Below are 21,684 nucleotides of genomic sequence, written 5' to 3'. Positions count from 1 at the left end.
TAGCTGTGAAGATGATTAACCAGTGATTAACCGTTGTGACGGTTTAACCAGGGCTGAAGTGGCTTCTTAATCACTGTACGTTTTGAAGTTAAGATTATATTCTTCTGTCCCTGCTCCCCCAAAAAGCTTTGTCTGGCTCAAAAGGGAATTAATTGAGGGTAGTCTATGATTTATGCGATAGAGGGAGTCAAACTACATGGACGCTGAGGTCCCTTCTGGCTTTATAATCCGTGAACCCTACAAGCACAAGCGTAGGCTGCCTAGACTGCTCAGGTAGCTGTACAGTAGCCAACCAGGGCTCATGAGCTACCCTGCAATTGCAAATCAGCGTGTGCAGAGAACAGGGAGGGAAGTGTAGACAAGAACCAGATGTTCCTTTGCAATTCCTAAGGAATTATTGCAAATAATTTGTTGGTCTTTTGGGGGCTTTCTTCTGGCTTTTGAGTTACTTTTGTTAATTTGTTTTTAACCCTAAAATAATTGGAAAAAAGCTCTTGATACTGTCATTTCCAAGAGTCTAGTACAGATGGTAATTTGAATGTCAGACATCCACCTGGATATCATTGCGAGCTTCCTCTTTAGTGGTTTGTCTGTAGTCAGGAAGGAGTGAGAGGGCATAATTGTTTCATGATAATGTTAACCCTGAAGTCTGATCACTCATCTCACTCCGCAGTCCCGATCTCCATTCTAAAAGTCTTCAGCAGGGAAGCTGACACTTTGGGGATCTCTCCTTTTATTTCAGTGCCTGAGTATTGAAAAYGAAGGGGGTGTTTGAAGCTGCTCAGTGACCTTATGTTTCCTTCAGGATTGTGTCTGTGTCCTTGAACCATTCAGAGTTATTGAACCTCTCAGCAGCATGCTGAGGATGGTGCTGCAGTCCTGGTGTATGTCTTTATGTTGCTCTTCATTTTCCCCTGCAAGCTGCTTTTCCCCTTCCTACCTCTGTATCCTTCATGTTGGGCACTTCATACGTGGCCCCAGTGGCTCTTGCTTGCTTTGCTCGGAAGCTGTGAAAGGCTGTCTCCACTGCTGGCCTCCCCACAGCTGTTGCCTGCCAGATCTGCTTTCCAATTAACAGCCGGTCAGGCAGTTGCCAGGACTAGCAGCTCTGCAGTGCTAAATCACATGCACTGATGGAACTTGATTGAAGCTGTTCCTTTTCTCCATGGGGAATGGCCAATAACACAAACCAAGCAGATACGCAAATGAGACTGGTTGAGGGAGGGGAGTTTGCAGCATCAGCCAGGTGCCACTGAATTCACAGGGGAAACCAGTTACCTCTTCTAGGGATGGAGCTTGCTGCCTTGGAGTTGCACCCTCCTACTGATGGCCCAGCATAGCTCCTTTCACTGACACACTTTGCATTTGCTATTTACCAGGTTCTCATTGCTTCCCATTTGCCATCCTACGAGCTGCGTCACAACCAGGTGGAATCCATCTTCTTGTCTGCCATTGACATGTATGGACACCAGTTCTGCATTGAGAACCTGCAGGTATCTACCAAACTCTTCTCCTTGTTTCCATGCTTTCTTCTCACTTAGCTTAAGGTTTCTGCTTTAAATCTCACCCAAAGTCCCAGGGTCATTGGGGCTTTAAATTGTATTGGTCTTGTTTCTACCTTCCCCCTCATTTTTTGCTTTCATTATTACACTGATATCAGAAGAGTAATGCACCTGCAGTGCTCCAAAATTTGAATCTTTTGCTTGCTTGTGCTTAATGGACTCAGATAAGGTTTGCCTCTCTTGACTGCTGTCTTCTGCTGCAGCTTTCCCTTCAAGCACATGGTGGTGCTTTAATGGGGTGTCTGAACATCTGCTCTAAAAAGAATACTTGCTTTCACCAAAAGCCTCAAAGAGTCTGCAGACTGGGATTACTTTATTTATTTATTTATTTATTTATTTATTTATTTTTGTGAGTAGATGGTCCTGTTTAGATCAGACTGCAGTCACAACATAGGGACAGGTTATACCCACTGTTGATCTGGCAGTGATCTTGCAAAGGATCAGCAGAGTAGGGTCACAAGTCCTTTTTTTTTTCTTTCTTTCTTTCTTTCTTTTTTTTTTTTTCTTTGAATCCTGGTGACCAAAGGCTTAATTGTGATGTGTATTAAATTGATGAATTTTTACAATCAATGTAAAGGCTGACTTAAAGTATTGGGGAAGTATGAGCTGGCTTCTCTTCTGATAAATAGGCAGAGAACTTGGACTGAGAGTTGCCAGGGCTTTTGTTTTGCTGTATGTGTCCAGCATTTAGTGTGAAAAGGTACTAATCCTTGATGGAAAAGCACAGAAATTAGAACTAGTCAGAAAGCAGAATAAAAAAATGATGTGAAAACAGTATTTTCTCAGAGGCTTTTGTTTTGACTTCATTTGGGGTTTTTGCTTTTTTGCCTGATCCTGATTACAAGACGGGGAGTTCTCTTTTAAAACTCTGCTTTWTGCAATCTCTTCTAGAAACTCATTTTGTCTGAGACATCCATCTTTGATGTGCTACCCAACTTCTTCTACCACAGTAACCAGGTGGTAAGAATGGCAGCTTTGGAGGTAAGTTTATTCCCGCTGTAAAAGGAAAAGCTTTTCACTTCTGTATATTTTTTTTTCATTTTTGTTTGTGCTATAATCACTCTTACCTTGCAAGCTTAAGAGAGCTATAGGTGTAGTGTGGAATTGTATACAAGCACTTGTAATCTAGCATTTAACACCATTAACGTTCGTAATTGGCTAAAATTTCAGATACAAATCATCTTCTCTGCTTAAAGCAGATTTGCATGGTTGAAAGGATTGAGGGTGAAGCTACTATCACAGAATATGGTCAGCCCACCCTGTGCCTTGTGGTGATGCTTGTATCCTGCCAGACTGGCCCTTCTCAAATAACAGTACTTAAGTTCTTCTGTTTGAATTAGAGTTCAATCTGTATACTAATTTGGAGGCATCTGTTTGTTTTTTAATATTTTTGAGTTCTCCAGTGTATCATTTGTTGTCTTTCTCTTTTTCCGCTTCCTCAGCACAGCTAAGCTGATTGAGTTTCTCTTTAAACAGGTATATGTTCGAAGGGCATACATTGCCTATGAGTTAAACAGTGTTCAGCATCGCCAGCTGAAGGATAACACTTGCGTGGTGGAGTTCCAGTTCATGCTACCTACCTCCCATCCAAACAGGTCAGATCATGTATTCAGGTGCCTTTGGAGTTGGAGGTTTTATGAGGGGCTGCTGCTTATCTCAGCAGAGAAAACTTGCAATAGAATTGGTGGAAAAAGGGAGAGTTCCAGTGCCTCAAAAAAGCACAAGTTAATTAAGATAAAACCCTACATTACTCAGTTCCTCCTCTTAAGTTATTTAAAACCTCAGGAGCTATGTAGAGTAGTTTCCACAATTTGGCTTCATTTAAATACGATCCAGTTTTCATATATTTTCAAATCTTAAGTTCAGTTTGTTTAGCGTCTTTCTTCTATAATTACAGTTCTAGCTGAATCCTGAGCCTTCCAAAAGGTGTAATTCCAGATAGATTATTCAATTTCTAGAAATTTTAATAAAGAACAGTCAAACAATTTCTTCCTCCTTCCTGCAGTACTCCCCTGCCAGCCCTTTTTAACTGTTTGCGATCCGCTATACGTTCAAAACTGGCTTTACTGGAGAAACTGAAATCTTTTATAGCATGATAAGGACTAGCAGCCTTTGGTTTTTTTGATTGGGGATGCCAAGATGCATGTGTAAATGTATTTGATATAGAAATGTAACAGGTGAAATACTTTGGTTTTCAGTCAGTATTTTTCATAATATATTTTTCATGGTTGCTGAAACCTAAAGTTGCAACCAAAGCATCAACTATTCACTGCCATGTCTTAAAGATGAAGGGTCTCATCTTGCAGTGTGTACTAAAGCCATTAAAAAAAAATCCCTTGATTATCAGAACTTCTTCAGCATCTGTCAGGTTAGTCAGCCTCGGGGGTTCTTCATTTGCACTGAAGGACCTCAGGAAGGTATTTTATTTTTGTCCCAGGCAGTGGAGAGTGTGCTGGAGCCAGAGGCGCAGTGAGTCTCCATGGCCACCGGGTGCCACTGTTGATCTGTGCTGGATTGGCAGTATGGTACTAGTGCTATTTCCCTCCTTTGTTTCCAAACATCCTTTTCCTTTTTTTATTTTTGGTGGGGCTGGGCAACGGGGTCTAGTCTCGCTTCACTGAGAATCCGTAAGTACATTTTATGAAATGGTTTTCAGAATCTGGTTTGCTAGAAATAAATGACTGTCCTCAACAAGCAGTGCAAAGCACTCATGATACAAATGGAACATGCATTTGGTCTCATCTGTTTCCTACATCTCTAGAATATTTGTAAATAATTGCATACTATTTTTAGTACCCCTTTATAATGCTSTTTATCTCCCCATTCTTTCTCCATTTCCCCTCTTTGCTAGTCTCAGTCACCTCTGTTGCTTGGGGGTTATTTGGCCTGCCCATGCTGACCACTGCTCTATTACTGTGCACAAGCTTAATTGGACAAGGTCAGCTGGAAGATGAGAATTGTTACCTGCTTGGGGGAGAGTTGCTTTGTTCTGAAATTTCCTTTCCCCATTACACTGAATTTGCTGGAGCAACGTTCTGAAGCTCGGTTCCGCTTCTCAACCACTGGCATTGCTGATGRTTGAATGAAAATGCATCACAGTCCTTGTGCAGAGGCAAGCAGACTTGGGGACAAATTCGCTGCTTACATAGGCAGGTTCAGTTCCTTTGAGTTGCACCTCCGTATGTTAGTGATGAATTTTGCTCCTGTTGCTTAATGCAGCTTCTCGCAGTGTATACCTACTTGTGCAGCTATTGTGTGGCCAGGTGCTAAAGCACAGCAGATAACAGGAAATCTAGGGGCTTAAACTAGTGCCAAGTGTGTTGATTTAAGCTATCTGTAAAGGCAGTCCTTATGTTGAGACCAAGACACAGAGCACTGAAATCTCAAAACTGTCTCTGACATTGTCTTGCTTAAGTCTTCTTTGTTGTCTTTGGCTGTGTTCTGTGTGCATTGTATGTTTTTCTGTATCTAATGCAGCATGAACTTTTACACTGAAAAGCTAAAAATGCATTCCCAGGACAAACCTCAAAGCCAAAGCATCCCAGCTGGTGCAGCAAAATGTCACTTGAGGCTCTGTAGGCTTGGGCTCCAGTGAACCAGAAGGGGAATCCAGAGAGCCCTAAGACAGCATTCTTTTTTCCAAGCTTGTGTTAGTTATATGATGCCACAAAGTTTTCAGCATTTGATCAAATATTTTAAAGTCCTGGTCCCTTTTGTATCTGATTTCTGTGAACTTCTAAGAGCCTGAATTTTACTGGAGCAAATATTAATGTAGAGAAAATTGCAAACCGATAAGGGTTTTGTGTTTGTGGAATCTTTAAATTCTCTGTCATTGGTATTTAACTCTGATATGCCCTGCTTCTGGTCTGACTAGTCACAGCTAGGCACTCAGACTTTGTAATTTGGCCACTGAATGGTTTCCATCAACTGCCCACAATAAAGCTTTACATGGAGTCAGGGAGGAAGCAAAAACTGTTAAATCTGAATAACAAAGTTATGGAAATGAAACCTGCTTCTGGTGGGTTTGTGGGCAGAACACTGTTTTGAGAATTAGTTGTTTAAATTAACAGAAAACACCCTGTCTTAAGAATCCCTACTGATCTTGATTACAAGGATAAGGCACAGGGAGAAAAAGCTCTTATAATTAAAACCATAGAGGGCTTTATAGATCAAAACCAGCACTCCTTACTGCCCAGTGGAAACCAGATGAGGAGTACGGTGTAACCATCTGCTGCCTTTTGCAGTAAATGAAGTCTCCAAGCCCTCTCCAAGCAGAGGGTGTTGGTAATCCGATCTGGAGGAAGTGGTACAAGGGTATCTAGGGGATGCTGATGGCTGCGTTCTGCAGCAGGGTACCGCAAACGAATGCGTGTGTGCAGAGCCCCTTGCATTTGGATAACCTGCCTCTTTCTGTCATCTAGAGTCCTGGTGGGGAAAGATGTGAGACAGAAATGAGCCCCGTTCTGAGATGTTCTTTGCTTCCCTCGGGTTCAGACTGCCCTGCCAAGATGGGAAGCTGGTGGAATATTGACTGGCATTTAGAGAGTTCAGCTCCCTTTGTGGGGATGGCAGGCCAGGTGGAAGCCACTGAAAGGCCTTTCTTAGGTGTTCAGCACATGAAACATTGCTTGCCTTTTCTTAGCTTAAAATCTTCTGTTCAAAGAAACATTGTGTCTAGTATGGGCTGAAGGAGAGGGAGTTATAGTGCTTTTTCAACAGAAGTTCTTTCTRATAATTCCCCCTCTCCTTCTCTTGTGCCCTCAGACAACCATTCTTATGTCTGAAGCTGTAAGGATTAAATTAAACTTGGACGTTGTCTGCTGCAGCCCGTTTTTGGAACCCGCTGCAGAATCATGCTGTGGCGGTGTTCCTACTAAAGCATCCCGTTTTTTCCAACTCACGACGTTGCCCCAGCCAGGCTGTTTAGCTGCTCTCTTGGTCTTTCCTTCCCCGGTAACAGCTGTGCTGGAGAATGAGGAGGAAAGAACGCAGGGGTAGACTTGTTCCCACAAAACAAGCTGCTGTCAGATGCTGAGGGAATTGCTGACAAGGGTGAGTTAGAGATGCTGGATATGTCTTTATTTTGGAGTACGGCAATGATAACAGAGTTTTTTGCCTCAGATATGCTGAGCTAGATCYCGAGGATGCTGAGCTACAAGGGAAATTGAAGCATAACCCAGCCTCTCGGTTTGCTTACTCTCTGATGCCTTACTCCTGCCTTCCCAACCCATCTGTGCTTTGAGTCCATGCCTTCCTGTTGTCCCACATGCTACCCTTGCCTGACACGTCCAGCCTTGAGACATCCTCCAGAATCTCAAACCAGGAGGTATCATTGGGAGGTGGGAGTGAAGGAATGTTTTAGCGCTGCAGCTTCCCTCTTCCCTCTGGATAACTCTCCAAGCCACCAAAGACTTTAAGAAGTTTTGATAATTGGCTTAGTTATAAAGCAAGTCTTGCTTTTGAAACTTGATAAACCAGTTTTCAAGCACCAGTTAACCCTAGCTGCATTTAGAGTTGGGAGTGCATGCGACTCAAGAAACGTGGACAGATGGGCGGGCAAATGCCTCAGTTGTGCCTAGGTTGAAATTCAGTCTTGGGACTGCATTCTGCTGCCCTTGGTGCTTCCGAGAGTGGGATTTAAGTCTAGTCATTAGTTGCTTTGTATTTCCAAGGGACTCGATCTAAATGTCGTAGTTATCTTGTGTTTGGTTTTTTTATCTGATATCTCCTCTTTCTGTGGTTGTAGATGTTTGTTGACACCCTAGCTGGAATTTGATGTCGCTGATGTCAAGGCTTGAGAGTGGTGCATGATTCCCCCTTTGCTGTGTCCTGATGTTTTATCATCTATGGAGTATTTTGGTGGTTGTTCTTTTTTGTCAGCCTCTTTCTTTGCTTAGAGGTCAAAAACATTTTGAAGGCTGAAAGCCAAATTACATGGTGCTGCTTTCAAACAGTTCTTTTTATGGAAAAATCAGAAACCAAAACTTGCTTTCACTTTGATTGGGGTTTATAGATACCTTCGTATGGGTTCCTTCCTGCTAGGCTGCTTCATTGTTTTACAATGATATATTCATAAGATTTGAATGTCTGACAAAATGGAAGCATTTTCTCTGGACTTAAGCAGTTGCTGAAAAGGCCTCTTGCATCAATCATCAGATTCCTGGTGGTGAATCATCTGTGCTGCTGTGGACTCTAACCGTGCAAGCCTGGAGACCTGAGTGCAGAACTTGCAGTGTACCATTAGGTAGCCTGAGGTCCCCTCCTTGTTGCGGGAGACTGGCTGATATCAGGAGGGAGGAGGGGGAAAATGATTCCAGGACACCTGTAAATCCCTACAGTTTCGTGCTGAGGGTTTGATGTTAATTAGACAGCAGGCAGCAGTAATGTGTTGCAGCTCCCTTGGCTTGCCTGTTTCAGAAAGGGCAGAATCTTCCAACAGAGCAAAGAAGGAGCTGTTGAAGGGGCAGCAAACTGAATGGAACAACGATAATTTTATGCAAATTGGACTTCAGTAGCAGATTCAGCTTGGCTGAATCGCAGGGGGAGCAGAAGAATAAGGAAAGAAAGAGGGAGAGGTAAAACCCAATCAAAATGTATGGTTTGAGGCATGTTTCACAGCCTTCTGTTTAGATTCTTCTGCAGAAATGAAGAAACATAAGAGGAATGCCACTGGTCACAGCCAGTGGAATTGCTCTTTCTCCTGTGGTACTGCTGTTAATAACTACAAGTGGGTTATTCAGCCGACCTCTGCTGATTCCGCTTTGCTGCCTGATTTCAAAAGCTTTGCCCTGTGCTGGCACTCAATCACAGCTTGATATAACCAGTGGCGCTTTGCATGCATTGCCATCATTTTCATAGGGGAGCTCTCTTGCTTAAAAAGAGGAGGAGGAGGGGAAGGGAAGCAAATTCAGATTCAACCAGGAGGTGTAGGAAGGGACTATGGAGGTTTTTGTTTGTTTGAGCAGAAGGAGGAGTAGTCGTAACGCTTAGAGCATGCTGTACTGCCCGCTTAGGTACAGAGCGATCCCTAGTGAGATTCTCTTCCCAAGGTGGGAAGAAGAATGACGCTTTAAAAAAAAAAAAAAAAAAAAGTTCAAAAAGAGAGAGGGAGAAGGGCTGGAGCTGATGTGGTGAAGGAGTTTCTGACCCTGGAATCAGCGGTACCGAGCTGGCTGTTGAGAACGCTGTCGGCACGTGCACCATTAGCTGTGAATTTATTCGGCTCCCAGAATTGCGTGCTGCTCCTTTCGCAAACGTTGCCGTAAAGCAGAGCAGAGCAGGCCGGTTTGTAACCAGTGTTTTACGTGTTAGACCTGCTGCAGTCTCTGGGAACCGCAGAGATGCCGCTCAGTGAGTGGGCTGTAATGCCTTTYCACAAGGTCTGGTTGCGCTGGAAGCGTCGAAGCTTTCCCTCTCAGTGCGTTTCAGCGACAGGTGACAATCCAACTCCTGGTGTGAGCAAGTCCTCCCCAGCTCTCATGCCTGTAGATACAGAGCCGGCCCCATAATGTGCAACCTGGCGACTGTTCTTGCCCCGTTCTTTTCTGCAGTCACCAGTCACTGGGTCTTCTGTTCTCCTGGCTGGGGTTCTCGCCACGACCTCTTCAGTGCCACACCGCGTGGCTTGAAAACAACTCCTGGAGCGAGGCAGCAGGGAGCTCCTTTTGAGACAGAATGGGCGATATCTTATGCTGCGATTCTTTCTCTATCTGTTTTCTGAAGCTTTTCAGGGACCGCTACAGAACAAGTGAACTCGGTGCAGGAACAGCCAGTCCTCTCCAGACCGTTTTTTTTTCTAACTGAAGTAGATCACATGCAGCTTTCCCACCATTTGCCAGGCTAAAGAAAATGTGTCAGCTCCCTGCAGCCTTGTGTCCCGCTTAGTCCTAACAACAGGCTTTGCAGCACAGTGTCTCTTCCCACTGATGCCAGATGAAATTAAATCTTTACTGTTGAACAGATATGTTTGTAGCCTGCTTTGTGCTTTCTCCTATATGGCTTGAAGAGATCCTGGGAACTTTTCATGCCTCTACCAATAATGCACCTAACTCATAAACTTGCAGGGAATACGCCTCTCCTGCGACAAAACCACTCCGAGCAGGACCYGATACAGTCGGTGTATGTAGCACTGTGACCATGGGAATACACTGGTCACTAAACACCCAGTAACTCTGGGTCTTGCSTATGGTTAAGGACGATAAGGAAGATCTGTGGCTCGATCTCCTGCAGGTTGCCGAAGGGAAGGGGAGGGGGAATGTCCAGTTACATGCTCCTCGAAGCTTTGCTTTCAATCTTTTCTCATTTGCTAATCTGTTTATACAAGTGTTTTGTGTGCATGTATCTTGTATTTCAATTTAATCTTTGCTATTTTGAATGTCAGATCACGGTAATTCTTACATCTCTTTGGAGCAATGTGCCACCTTGTGCTTTAATGAATGTAGCCAGCATGGGCTAGACCTTTCCGTTCCTATGCTAGTGTGCAAGCGTGCCCTTGACCCTCCTGTCTGGCTCCTATGCGCCGTTAAGCCCTGGCCTGCATGCAAAACTGAAGAGTTTTGAATTGATGTTACAAAAGGAACTAAAATTTTCCTGAAGTTAGCCTCAAGTTCTGCTTGTTCTTTTTCGTGCTCAGGGTCTTGAATGCTGAAAATCCAAAGTATTATATGGTGTTTATGTGCTTGTTTGCTTTATTTCTGCATTGTTTTGGGAGCTAGTGTGTGAGCTGCTGCTTAAAGTAGAGGTTTGGCAATGAGGGCTTGGTTCCCTTTGCTGGACCAGATGCGGTTTTCCTGTGTTATGTGTTCACTTTTTGCTTCTGTGCTGTAGTTTGCCCTTCTGAGAGGGGATGCAGACTTCCCTGTCTGGTCTTGCTTGTGAAGCTTGCATGGTGTCTGCAAAGGGCTTGAAGGTGATCTGATGAGAGATGCTGTAGAAATGCAAGGTACCTTGCAAGTAGTGTGTCTTCCTGGGATGTTGTTTGCATGTTATGTGCATGATCTGTGCTCGCTCCCACGGCAGCCATGGCAAGCGAAGTCAGGTGGTGGGTGCCTTCTCAGGGTCACTGGAATTGAATTCTGCCTCTTTCTTGATGGTTAACAGATTTTGTTCAGTAAATTGTAAAGTTGTTGCTGGTCTGTGTATCAGCATGATGATAGTTCTTTATTATGGCTTTCACTAACCAATCTGTAACTAACTGTGGTTGTTTGATTACAGAGGGAACATCCCCACGCTAAACAGGTATGGTACTTGTCATATTTTAAAATTTGAAAAGAAAGATTAGAAAGAAGTAGCCTAATACTTACTGTTTTAACTTGTTTTGTTTTAGTACCCTTATTTTTACTTGGGAAGCTCTCAACCATAACTCTTTCCCCCCTCCCCCTACTGCCTTTGTCTAAAACATGTTTTCAGCTTTTCTTTACCCTTTAAAAGCAGCTTTGCATGTGGCAAGCTTTAAAATTAAATTTGCCAGGTGCCTTAGTTCATCTGTTGTATGATATACAGTGAACTTTAGCAGAACACTGCTTCTTGGGTCTCTCTTTTTTGGAGCTCGATTCCCAGCTGCTGACTCTCGCTAGGGCGTCACAGTGGCAGCGCAGGCGCTGGATGCTGGGCAAGAGCGAACCTGGGCTGCTCGGCTTCCCGCACCTCGCCCGGAACTTGTCGAGGCTGTCTTACCTCCCTCACCCCATAGATGAATCTACATCGCAAACAGCTGACAGCATGTTTTGTTGTGTTTCAGATGCTAATTTTTCCTCCCTTGTCTCAGTTCRAAAGTATTTCTTGTTTTAAATAATACATGAAAAATGTCTGCTGTCTTTCTGTATAGTTATTGTTCTGTGGTATTTTTTGTATTAGTTGTAAGAAATGTACACCAAGGCATGTCCTGAAAACTTTTACTTTTTCAAAATGTGAATACCTGTTATTTATTACTGCTTACAAACCTACGTAGGGAAAAATAGTAAAAATGGGCCTGAAAGTCTCATGGCTCTTAATCAGAGATAATTTGCAGAAACCTAGACTGACTTCAAACGTGAAGAGAGCTATTAATCAAACTGAAGATACTTTAGACTTGTTAGCAGTATACTTAAAACCATATCAAACTGGTTTCCTGTATGTGAAAAGAAGGAAATCTTAGAAAAGCCAGTRAGAAGCAATGCGGACAATCCAGTTTGGTGCTGGTCCCAGTCCTGGGCGGCTGCCGGGAGTGCCACGCACAGCGTTATCGGGCCCTTGATTTGCCTGCTGTGCAGCCGGGGCCTGAGCCGGTAAAGCAGCTGAGCATCTGTTTGACTTTGCAAGATGTAAATTAAGCCTGTGCTGTGCTGAATCGGTGCCCTGGTTCTTTCCCGTTGCCTTCTGCCTCCTGCTGTGTTACCAGTTGGGGAGGACAGAAACTTTGCCAGCGTCTTCCTAAGCCCATGGGGGAATGAGGCACGTGACAGTAACCTGTTCCTGCGTCACCGAGCGCTGCTGTTGTGCCAGCCAGTYGTTTCTGTCTCTTCAGAGCAAGCTTGAAAGTCTCACTGCGTTGCAGGGAGCTTTTGCAATAGGTCCCTCAGTGAATGAAGATGAGTGTGTAGTTCGGAAGTTAGATTTATTCCCTGATTCTGGTAGCTAGGGATAGGACGCCTACGTAGCTGTAGTGTGCTCTTCRTTCAGTACGAGAGAAACGTCCTCTGCTAGTCTTCAGTGTAACTTTGTTGATCTTTACAAAAAAAACCCAACCCCAGACCCCCAAAACAGCACAAATTATTTCACAGCCAGCGTATGCTGCCATGGCAGTTGAAGTGTATGAGAAGTTAGTGATACTTTAATATATTCAGGATCTTGTCCTCTCACGGGAAAGAAGCTGACCTCTAAGGTGAATGTGCTCCTTCTTTAAGTAGAAGTCTCTTGYACTGTGCCTTCCTCTGTTTAAATCTGTTCCAGTCCTCCTCACTTAGGTAAGGATTTGGTCCTCTGAGTGATATGCTTACTGTGCTGTATCTCACTGCTTCAGTAGCAGGCATATAGGCATGATTATAGCCATAGCAAGAGGTCTCACCTGGAGAACAGTGGATCTGGAGCTCTGCCCTGTTTCCTTGGTCCTTTGCCTTAAGATAGATGTGTTCTGTGGCCAACTGCTTGTATGTAGCAACTGCTATCTTTTAGCAATCAAAACTGACAAAAATAAAAAAGGTGTAGGGAGGAGGTTTGTAATGTTTTCAAAGTCTGGATTAAATTACATGAAAGAGCACATTAATTTGGTCATCAGTTAAAGTGGAAGGCACTGTAATAGGATCTTAGTTAGGGTAGCAATCCTGGTGTGAGCTTGTAGAAAACCCCACAGAATTGTTGAGAGGTCACTGTATCCCCATATGCATTTGAGGAATCTAAGTTATAGTATGACCAGAAAAATCACAGAAGCAGTAAGAGAATGTGGCTCAATACACTTTAAGTTAATTTGTAAAGGTTTAGTAAATCTTTAAGTGCCAAAACTTAGCACCATTGTTTATCTCAGGATTCATGTGTAAAGCAAAACATACAGGAGGAACAATGCTTTCAGCTGTGCATAGTCATAATTTACCTGTTGTCTCAGTAGACTTCTTAAGAAATATTTTTTAAAGGGTAGTAATGTTTTTTAACCCTATGACTGTTCCTGAATGAGGGGAGGACATCCAGGTAAGGATATTAATGGTATCAGACGCACATGCCAGCATTGCAGTGACTTTGGAGAAGACAGCACGGCAGGTCTGGTGTGCTGAAGAATCTAATAGATCATGCAACAGTTACAGTGGATAAACAGCCACACTTCAAGTGGTCATACACACACGCGCATATCTTTTTCCAGTGATTTTATTTTTTCTCCCTTGTCTTTACTAACTGTGATCTTATTGAATTGCCATTTAGAATGTCCTTCTCTTCCAATCTCAATCACTATGGGATGGTCCATGTAGCTAGCGTGAGTGATGTACTGCTAGACAATTCGTTCACTCCACCATGCCAGCGGATGGGTGGAATGGTCTCCTTCCGCACGTTTGAAGATTTTGTCAGGTATGTGGGGAAGAGTGACTATTGTCTTTTGCATTGTCAGCTTCCTCGGTGGGCCCAAACAGAACTGGACAAAATCTTTGCCTATGTCTAAAATCAGGTCTAAAGTGGTCCTGAGCTTGTCTGCTAAGTTTCAGGGGTTTCAGGCGGAGGGTTGTTTGCGTCCCCTCCTCTGTCTCCCTGAGATAACTGGAAGTTTCAAAATGCTGTAAGAGCAGTTTGCTCGCAGCCTGAAGGATCAGCATTTTGAATTTCTGCTGCTTTGAAGATCATTTGCAAATGTGCTGAGTCCTTCTAACATTCTTGTACATGCTTACRTACATGGAAGGATGTGGTCTTTTATGCTTGCAACCTTCTAGGTATAGGCAAGAGACAGCAGAGCCCACAGCAGTCATGAGGGCCTGTAACTGTAAGGTCTCTGACTTGTTTTGGAAGATCCAGGTTCTGCTTGGGGTTGGAGAGCGGAGGAGGTATTGCCTCTCTGTCTTTTGACTTACAATCCTGCAAGGGGAAGGAGTCCTGTTCTCCTCCTCCCCCCCATTAGCAAGGTGATTTGTGGATTTTAGTGCTGTTTGCTTTTGGTGGGTTAGCAGCAGCGTGTTTATGACTAATGCTTCTCTGGTGTATTTCAGAATCTTTGATGAAGTGATGAGTTGCTTCTGTGACTCTCCTCCCCAGAGCCCAACCTTCCCCGAAGCTGGTCATGCTTCCTTGTATGATGAAGACAAGGTATAGTAATTTTTTTTTTTTTTCTCTTGAGGTTGCTCTCAGGTTGAAGATGGAAGGCATGCAAAATGCCGCAATGACTGCAGGCTAGATACTTTTCATTGATTTGAGTGCTGGAAGCAGGAGTTAAGAGCTTTATGTATTTATATGATTTGTTTGTTCTGCGGCAGGCGACTCAAAGTAGGTGGCCATTTCCTTATTCAAAAACTATGGCTAGGTCTTTTACTCTCCCTGTAGGTTTGTATTGTAACTTTTAATGTCAGTAGAATTTCTGGATCCACAGCAGTGTAACTGAGAGTTTGGACCAATGGTTTTGTTTCTAGGCCTTCTCTGTGAATAGGGGTGTTGCACTACATGTTTAACAGCCTTCACTTGCCATATTTTCTGTCTTACATCCATCAACTTACATTCTGATTCTTCCCTCTCTTCTGCCTCTTAGAACTGCTTTTAGGAGGAAAAGGTGAGAGGAACCCCTACATTTTTTTTACAGTGACACGGATAGCAGGTGCAGAGGAAACAACTAGTTTATAATGCTTAGGGGTAGAAGAGCTGCTGCCCTTAGAGATGGTAGCTGCTCCACTGCTCTGTCCTGCCTCTCAACAGTTAGGAGCTCTGTTTGGACATAGTGTGAGTTCAGAATAGGGCTTGGTTTTAAACTGATGCATTGATCTTGATGTGTTTAAGTACTGTAGCCTTTTTCCAGAATATTACCGTCAACCTTAATGTCCTCTGATCCCTCTTTACCTCCCCCCAGACCTCACCAAGGATAATTTCCTGTTCACACTCAGTTTATCAGAGTTAACTGCAAGTCCTTAAAAGCTTTTTGTCGTTTCTCAGAGCTGTTACATAATTCTTCCACATTATGTCATTTTGTTGTAAATATGAAAACGCTTGTGTTGCTCCTATACTTTGAATTTGCTTAATTTCATTACCCTTCTTGATCCCGAAGTCCTTTCTGTCCCATCTGTACTGCATCCCATAATGAGAGGCTATGTCCCTGCATTCCTTTCGCATCTATTTGAAGCATACTTAAGTTAACCAAGTCAGGTGTGATCATCAGAACCAGGCTGTCAGAATGAAGTGCCTGTTTGCTGTTTGTGGACATTAACTCTTTCGTGAAATTATGGGTTTGTGAGGCTGCTTGGTCAAGGATTTCCTTCATAATTTTGCTTAGTTTACAGCAGGTGCTGCTGAGGTCATTTCTTTCCTAGGGGACCTGAATTTTAGAGGTGTACTTAGGGGCGCCTCTGGAGAATACACAGATGTTCCATTGTTAACAATTTATTTATGGGCAATGTTTTCTTTAAATTGCAGGCTGCCCGCGAGGAGCCCATTCACATCCTTAATGTTGCTATTAAAACTGACAGTGATGTTGATGACGAYGGGCTGGCAGCCATGTTCAGAGAATTCACGCAAAGCAAGGTAAGTCRCTTAGCGTCTCTCTGGAAGTGCATGACTTTGCAGGGCAGTTCTGTCTGCTTTGGGGAAAGTCTGGGTGTTCCTCAGACACTTTTTTTTTTTTTTTTCAAAATAAGTAAATAAATGGAACACTTACATCCTTAATTTATTCCATCTAAAACCTTATCACTTCTTTGATTGGATGTAACTGCACCTTTCCGAAGCCTCCAGGGTAGGCAATGAATAACAGTGAGCTCTCGTTGTTTCTCTTTGCAGTACCTAATGGTGCATTCTAATCCATCAGCTCAGGACTCTTTCCTTTTAATTTTTGATAGTGTAAACGACCCTTAAAGTTTTAAATGTCRGGTGAATCTTCAATATCTATCCCCAGATGCTCTGAAGGAATGTGCTGTATCCCTCTCCTTAATAGTAATGTGAATAGAGTCACTAAATTGTTACTATCCCTGTTATATAAGTAAGAGGCATGCAAAGTGACATTAAAATGGCCTGTATCTGTGTATCACGATAGTCTTAATGCAATTCAAACTTGTTCCCCTTTTTTTTGGCATGCTGGAGTATCCATCTAGTGTGATATTTCTGGTCGAAGGTGGAACGGATTTGTGCATTTTGTTGCCCCTTCATAAGCAAGGGGAAAAAAAACCCACGTATTGGAGTAGCCTCCTTGTGTCTGCTCTGCCCTCTAGTGCCTGCCTCCCTTGGCTTCTCAAACGGGTACGCAGAACCCCTCACTGGCTTGTCCCTACGAATAGCCATCAGGTACCGAGACCCTGCAGCATCCATGGTGCCTGCAATGAATACGGAAGGATTGAGAGAGGAGTTTAACTTCGCTTCCCAGTGTGGGAGGTGGTAATGCATTCTGCAGAAATGAGGCGTCCCGAAATGRGACTGGTATCCACTCTGTTTCAGCAGCTTCCTGTCTCTTTAAGCAAAGAAAATAATCAAATATAAAAATTAAAACTAGTTTTGCTTTTCATCTGCTTGATCATGCTCCAGGCGTTTTATGGGAAGGGAAAAAAGGAAAGAAATAGAAAAAAAATTCCAAAACACATTAAACTATCAAATAGGTTGATCCAAATTGTCCAAATAATCTTCTTGTCCCAGCATGTTGTGTGTGGTTTTTTTAATAGAAATTAGGATCATATACTTGTAAATGACTTGTGGAGGAGATTGAGGCAGTCAGTGTAAATGGAGTTTCTCCAGGTGCTGATGGCTAATCGCTCTGTAATAGCTGTGGACTTGCTGTGAGACCTACATTATTACGATGTAATCAGAATCCTGTTGCTATGCTGTTATTGTCTGCCACTTGTGGAATTTTAAAAGCAATAACAATTTTTGCTTTTTAAATCATGGCATTATTAAAGTTATTTTCTTCCTCTTGCCATGAATATAGTCACTGATGCTTATTTTCAAAGGGCTTAACCTTAGTAAAACACTTCAGTCCAAGCCGAAAGGAGTGGTTTTGTTCCCAGTCTAGCTAAGGTTCTTGTTTCTATTCCTTTCTCCGTGTGTGTGTGTCTTGTTTTTAAATTGGAAAAAGGAGGGGAGAGGAARAAGTTTTAGAAAGAGGAGCAAAATTACCAGATTTTAATACTTTTCAGGAGGGCAAAGGCATGACAGATATTCATGGCAGCACTCATTTCTAATGTGGCTTTATTGAATTTGATTTTAAAAAAAGCAACCAAAATGGACACTCCCTGATCACTTTGAAAAATAAAGTAAAACCTATCATTTATCACCTCTGCAGTATTGACTCATCTGTCCTTTGTTTTCAGTTGTCTGTGTGCTGTTTGCGCCTAGACCAAGCRTGTGCTTCGTGCTTCCTCGTGTCAGGTCCTTTAAAAGGATCGTTTGCCACGTGCATACCATGCCTGCCTTGCCCTCCCTTCAGAAAGCAAGCTTTGCAACAGCAACAACAGAGACCAACTTACTGGGGCAAGTGAACAAGAATATATCCTGCAAGACTTGAGAATAACTCTTCTGCTTCGCTTATTAGCATGGCTCAACTGGAATACTGTGTCCTTGTGATTTGATTACTTCTCTCTTCAGATTTAGTGTATTTGCTTATGCATGCTAACAGACAAACATCAGATGAGAARTCTTAGCTATGAGTAGACTGAAGTGGACTGGGACCTGGCAGTGTAGATGCAGGAGGATCTTTTCCAGATCATAGAGCACTTGCACCTGCTTTTGATATGTTCCTTTTCTGTTAATCCCAATATCTTGGTTCCATCCTTTCATTTTTACAGAAATCGGTCCTGATTGAACATGGGATTCGGAGGCTGACTTTTCTTGTAGCACAAAAGGTATTTTGATATCTCCCATGCTGCTTACAACTGTTTGGTTGCTAGCTCAAAATAGCACTGACATTTGTTGTGTTTTTTTCCAAGTTAAATACTGTATTAACTATATTTAGTTCTCTTTTCACTGCTTTTGTTCTCTAAAACTTGAAGTTGTTTTAATGGATTTGCATAAGAAAATTAATTTACAATTGTAAACAGTCTTGGCATCTCTTGTATTCTTGAATTAATTCATTTTTAATTTTCATCCTAATTGCTAGCTCTCTTCTGCTTTTTTCTCTCCTCCCCCCCGTGTTTGTGTGTTTCCTTTGTAAGGACTTCAGGAAACAGGTCAACTGTGAGGTCGATCAGAGATTTCATGTAAGTAAAAAGGTTCTAGAACTGTGACGTTCTTGCCCCGAGGCCGGGAGGCGTGTAAGTGACTCTTGGGCTTCTCATAACTAAGCTTGGTAATATCTGGTTATAAGTGAGGTGTTTAATGCCAACACTGGTGTCAGGGCCAAGTGAAGTATTCAAACAAACATCTAGCTTTAAATTCAAGAGTGGGCCTATTGCATTCAATAGGGCAGGTCCCATGCTAGAGAGTCCCTAGTTACCAGGCTGACTTCATGACTCTGATACAGTGATAAAGATCTTGATTGTTTCTGTATTGTTTTTGTATTCTAAAACATAATTACATTTGCATTTCTTGCCTAGTGTAGTGGTTTCTTTAGGCTTCTTACTGATTTTAAAATAACTCAGAGGAGTGATTGAAAAGATCTGCTAAATTTCACATAATGGTTTAGGGATGCAAAAAGCATTTGGTGCTCTTACTGCTAAGAATTGCTCCTTTCCCTAGTGAGGGCTAATTTGGCCCTGCTTTCAAGGTGACAATGTAAGGCATAAACCTGATTTTTATTCATTGTGTATCTACTTCACAACTCTAGAAGTTTTTAAGAATCTTGAAAGTGCAAGAAATTCACCCTGTGTTCAAGAAATAAGTTTTGGCAACTAAAGAAAAACTAGTTTATAAATTGGCAAAAATGTGGATAGCACCACTTGGGAATCACTGGCCGTGGTAGTGCAGAGAGAGCATCTGCCCTTGTGAAATGATTCTTGTGCAGTGTCATATGCCAATCTGAAAGCTCACAACTGTTACTACTGTGAGACATGAATGCGCTATGAATTACATACTTTCAAGTCTCATTGTAGTCTTCAAGAATTGCCTATTTTGCAATTTATTAACAGGTGTTAATTTAATAATAAAGGCCAAGAAGGTCCCAGCTGGGTGTCTGGTTTTAACACTGTAATGTTGAGAAATCGTTGGTTTTGCCATTTGGATCATTCCTATATATTTGTTAGATGGATTTTTAAGGACCGTGCTAGTGGAAAGGTTCATAGATACTTTTGGGATTTCCAATACAAATATCTAGTGCAAGGAATGCTTTTTTCCATAGAGTTAACATCATCTGCTTCGTTTTACAGAATAGTAAGAGAGACTGTCCTGTAGGCTGAAAAAGTAAAAGGCTTTTCCAAAATGCTTGAGGAAATGCCACAAAGTGAGCTACCATCTTCAGTTCATTGGAGGCAGCAAACCTACTGAAATATAGTCTGTGTGCCAATCGATGGCATTATGTAGGACACTGGACCCTTTGGAGAAGTGCGAGGACCTTAAGCAAGAAACCCCAGGCCTTAGAAATGAGCCCCAGAAGTTTTAGAGAATAGAGTTGATACTTGGGGAATGAAAAATAAGAGCCTATGAATAAGCACGGTAGCATGAAGTGACAGTGAGAAAGGGGGCAAAGAATGGAAGGTGTCTTCACGAAAAGTGATCCAAGTCCCCGGTTTCGGACAGGCACTGTGCTCAACATTTCATCTGCTATTCTGGATTAACAGAGTTGAATAGTTCCTGTATTGGGATAGTTGTGGGAAATGAGTGATTCCCCACTGTGGTTCTAGGAGGGGTGCTATTAAGAAGGGCATGTCTTCCAGGGAGCAGCTAAATCCCAAAGCAAAGCCTTGGTTGATGGAAACCGCCACAGCCTCTGCTGAGAATTCACCTTTGCTGTGGGTGCTTTTGATGGCCACCTTTGATTCACGTCAAGTCACTGGCAAAACTTACATTTACCTCTAGAGCTGGCCCTAAATCAGCCTCTGGGTACCCAGGTACTAGTGCTGCTTGGCTAAATGCCCTCTTGTCAGACTGCCAGCATGTGTGGGGGTATCTTTTCTTAAACAAAACAAACAAAAAACCCCAAATACCAGTGATTTGTTGTTGTTGTTGTTGCTGGATATCTTAGCTTAAAGCTGCAACTCTAGCTGCRTTTTAATTTCTCCCCTCAGCTTAAGCAGAGTGTAGATGCTGTTCCATACAACTAAACGAACCTGGTTTCAGAGGAAGGTAATAGCAGCACTCTCAGGCCAGTGCTGCCAGGCCCTCTATTCCAGAAAAAGTTGAGACCACTTGAGTAAGTGGAATAGTAGCTTAAGTTAAAGCAAGAGCTAACAAAAAGGTGTATGCTCCCCAAAATATCTTTAAACAAAATTTCATTTGACTTGCTCTTTGGTGTGTGGGATCTAGTCATCTGGTTTTCAACCAAAATTTGTGGATAGCAAGCTCATCACCGGTGGCTTTGGGTTTTTATTTTTTTCTCCTCTCCCTTCTTTTGTTTTATGCCAAGGTAAAATGGCAGCTGAATACCAACTTTGATTTAACCCCAGAGCCTGAAAGCAGCAGAAAGCAGGGTAAGGCTTTGGCAAAATGCCAGGGAAAGTTGCTAGTCACAAGCAAACAATAGCAAAAGATTTTTCAGTTGTCAACAGATATTTAGGCCACGTGATCTAATCACATGCCCCAGCTTTGTATTTACTTCTCAGGTAATGAGGGTCTTCRAGAGTGCCTGGAAGTGGGTCTCACAGTATCAGCAATGGTGAACATGGACTTCCTTTTCCCAGATGGTGGAATTCTACTTTRTCTCCTGTTTGCAAAATGGCATCCTGCATGTGGAAAATAAGCTTCAGTTTGGGCTGASTGTGTCTGCGCACCTTGGCTCTGTAGGAGACACGATCCTGACAGCTGGGGATGGATAGGGACACTGAAGAGAGCTGAGACTAGCTCTCATTGACCGAATGCACAAAAGAAAACACTAGATCTGTTCCATCCTTTTGGATTTGTCAGTCACTGGTTCTCAATGAATCCTGCACGCTGTCCCACATGTTCACGTCGAGCTACCTGGTCAGACAGCCGGTCTCTGCTGTCCTTGCACAAGCCATTAGGAGCTAGAGCTCTGTGGCTCCCTGTTGTGGACACGGGGACGCATACTACAGAGGCCACCATATCTGACCAAATGCTACTTGAAGGCTGTGAGCCTGCAAGCTGAGCATCGTAGAACTCAATCTCTGAATGAGAGGCCTTCACTAGAGACCCCAGTCCTCTGGGAAGYGTTAGGGAGAATGTAACCCTGTGCTGTGGCATGAGTAAGGTGGTAAATCATGAAGGTTTGGAGTTACTTTGAGCCTTCAGAATGGTCTTCTGTGCTTGCAAGGTTGGTCAGTCTAGTTCTCCTGAACGTGCCTTTACCCCAAAGCCAGGCTTGCGTTTGCCCTGAGCTGCCGTTTCCTGCCATCCATTGTTAAGACGTTGCTGTTCCTAAGCCAGAGGATGCACCGTG

General features: G+C 43.0%; 1 protein-coding gene across 9 annotated transcripts in view; it reads left to right on the top strand.

The window, feature by feature from the left end:
• Positions 1–21,684, top strand: part of ACACA (acetyl-CoA carboxylase alpha) — a 148,388-nt gene that overhangs the window by 49,363 nt on the left and 77,341 nt on the right. For 6 of the 9 annotated variants that reach the window (XM_026081554.1, XM_026081553.1, XM_026081549.1 and 3 more), the window contains exons 27-35: positions 1,380–1,493; positions 2,454–2,543; positions 3,039–3,157; positions 10,776–10,799; positions 13,452–13,595; positions 14,225–14,321; positions 15,633–15,740; positions 17,984–18,040; positions 18,350–18,394. In XM_026081554.1, coding sequence (XP_025937339.1) covers positions 1,380–1,493; positions 2,454–2,543; positions 3,039–3,157; positions 10,776–10,799; positions 13,452–13,595; positions 14,225–14,321; positions 15,633–15,740; positions 17,984–18,040; positions 18,350–18,394 — 798 coding nt within the window. The remainder of the gene's footprint in view (positions 1–1,379; positions 1,494–2,453; positions 2,544–3,038; positions 3,158–10,775; positions 10,800–13,451; positions 13,596–14,224; positions 14,322–15,632; positions 15,741–17,983; positions 18,041–18,349; positions 18,395–21,684) is intronic. The other 3 variants (XM_026081550.1, XM_026081551.1, XM_026081552.1) reach the window with 3 other exon arrangements.

The sequence above is a fragment of the Apteryx rowi genome, unplaced genomic scaffold (genome assembly GCF_003343035.1).
Source record: "Apteryx rowi isolate R43461 unplaced genomic scaffold, aptRow1 scaffold_554, whole genome shotgun sequence".
NCBI classification, from domain to species: domain Eukaryota; kingdom Metazoa; phylum Chordata; class Aves; order Apterygiformes; family Apterygidae; genus Apteryx; species Apteryx rowi.
The sequence above is the reverse complement of the archived record's forward strand: the minus strand, read 5'-3'. Positions and strand labels throughout refer to the sequence as shown.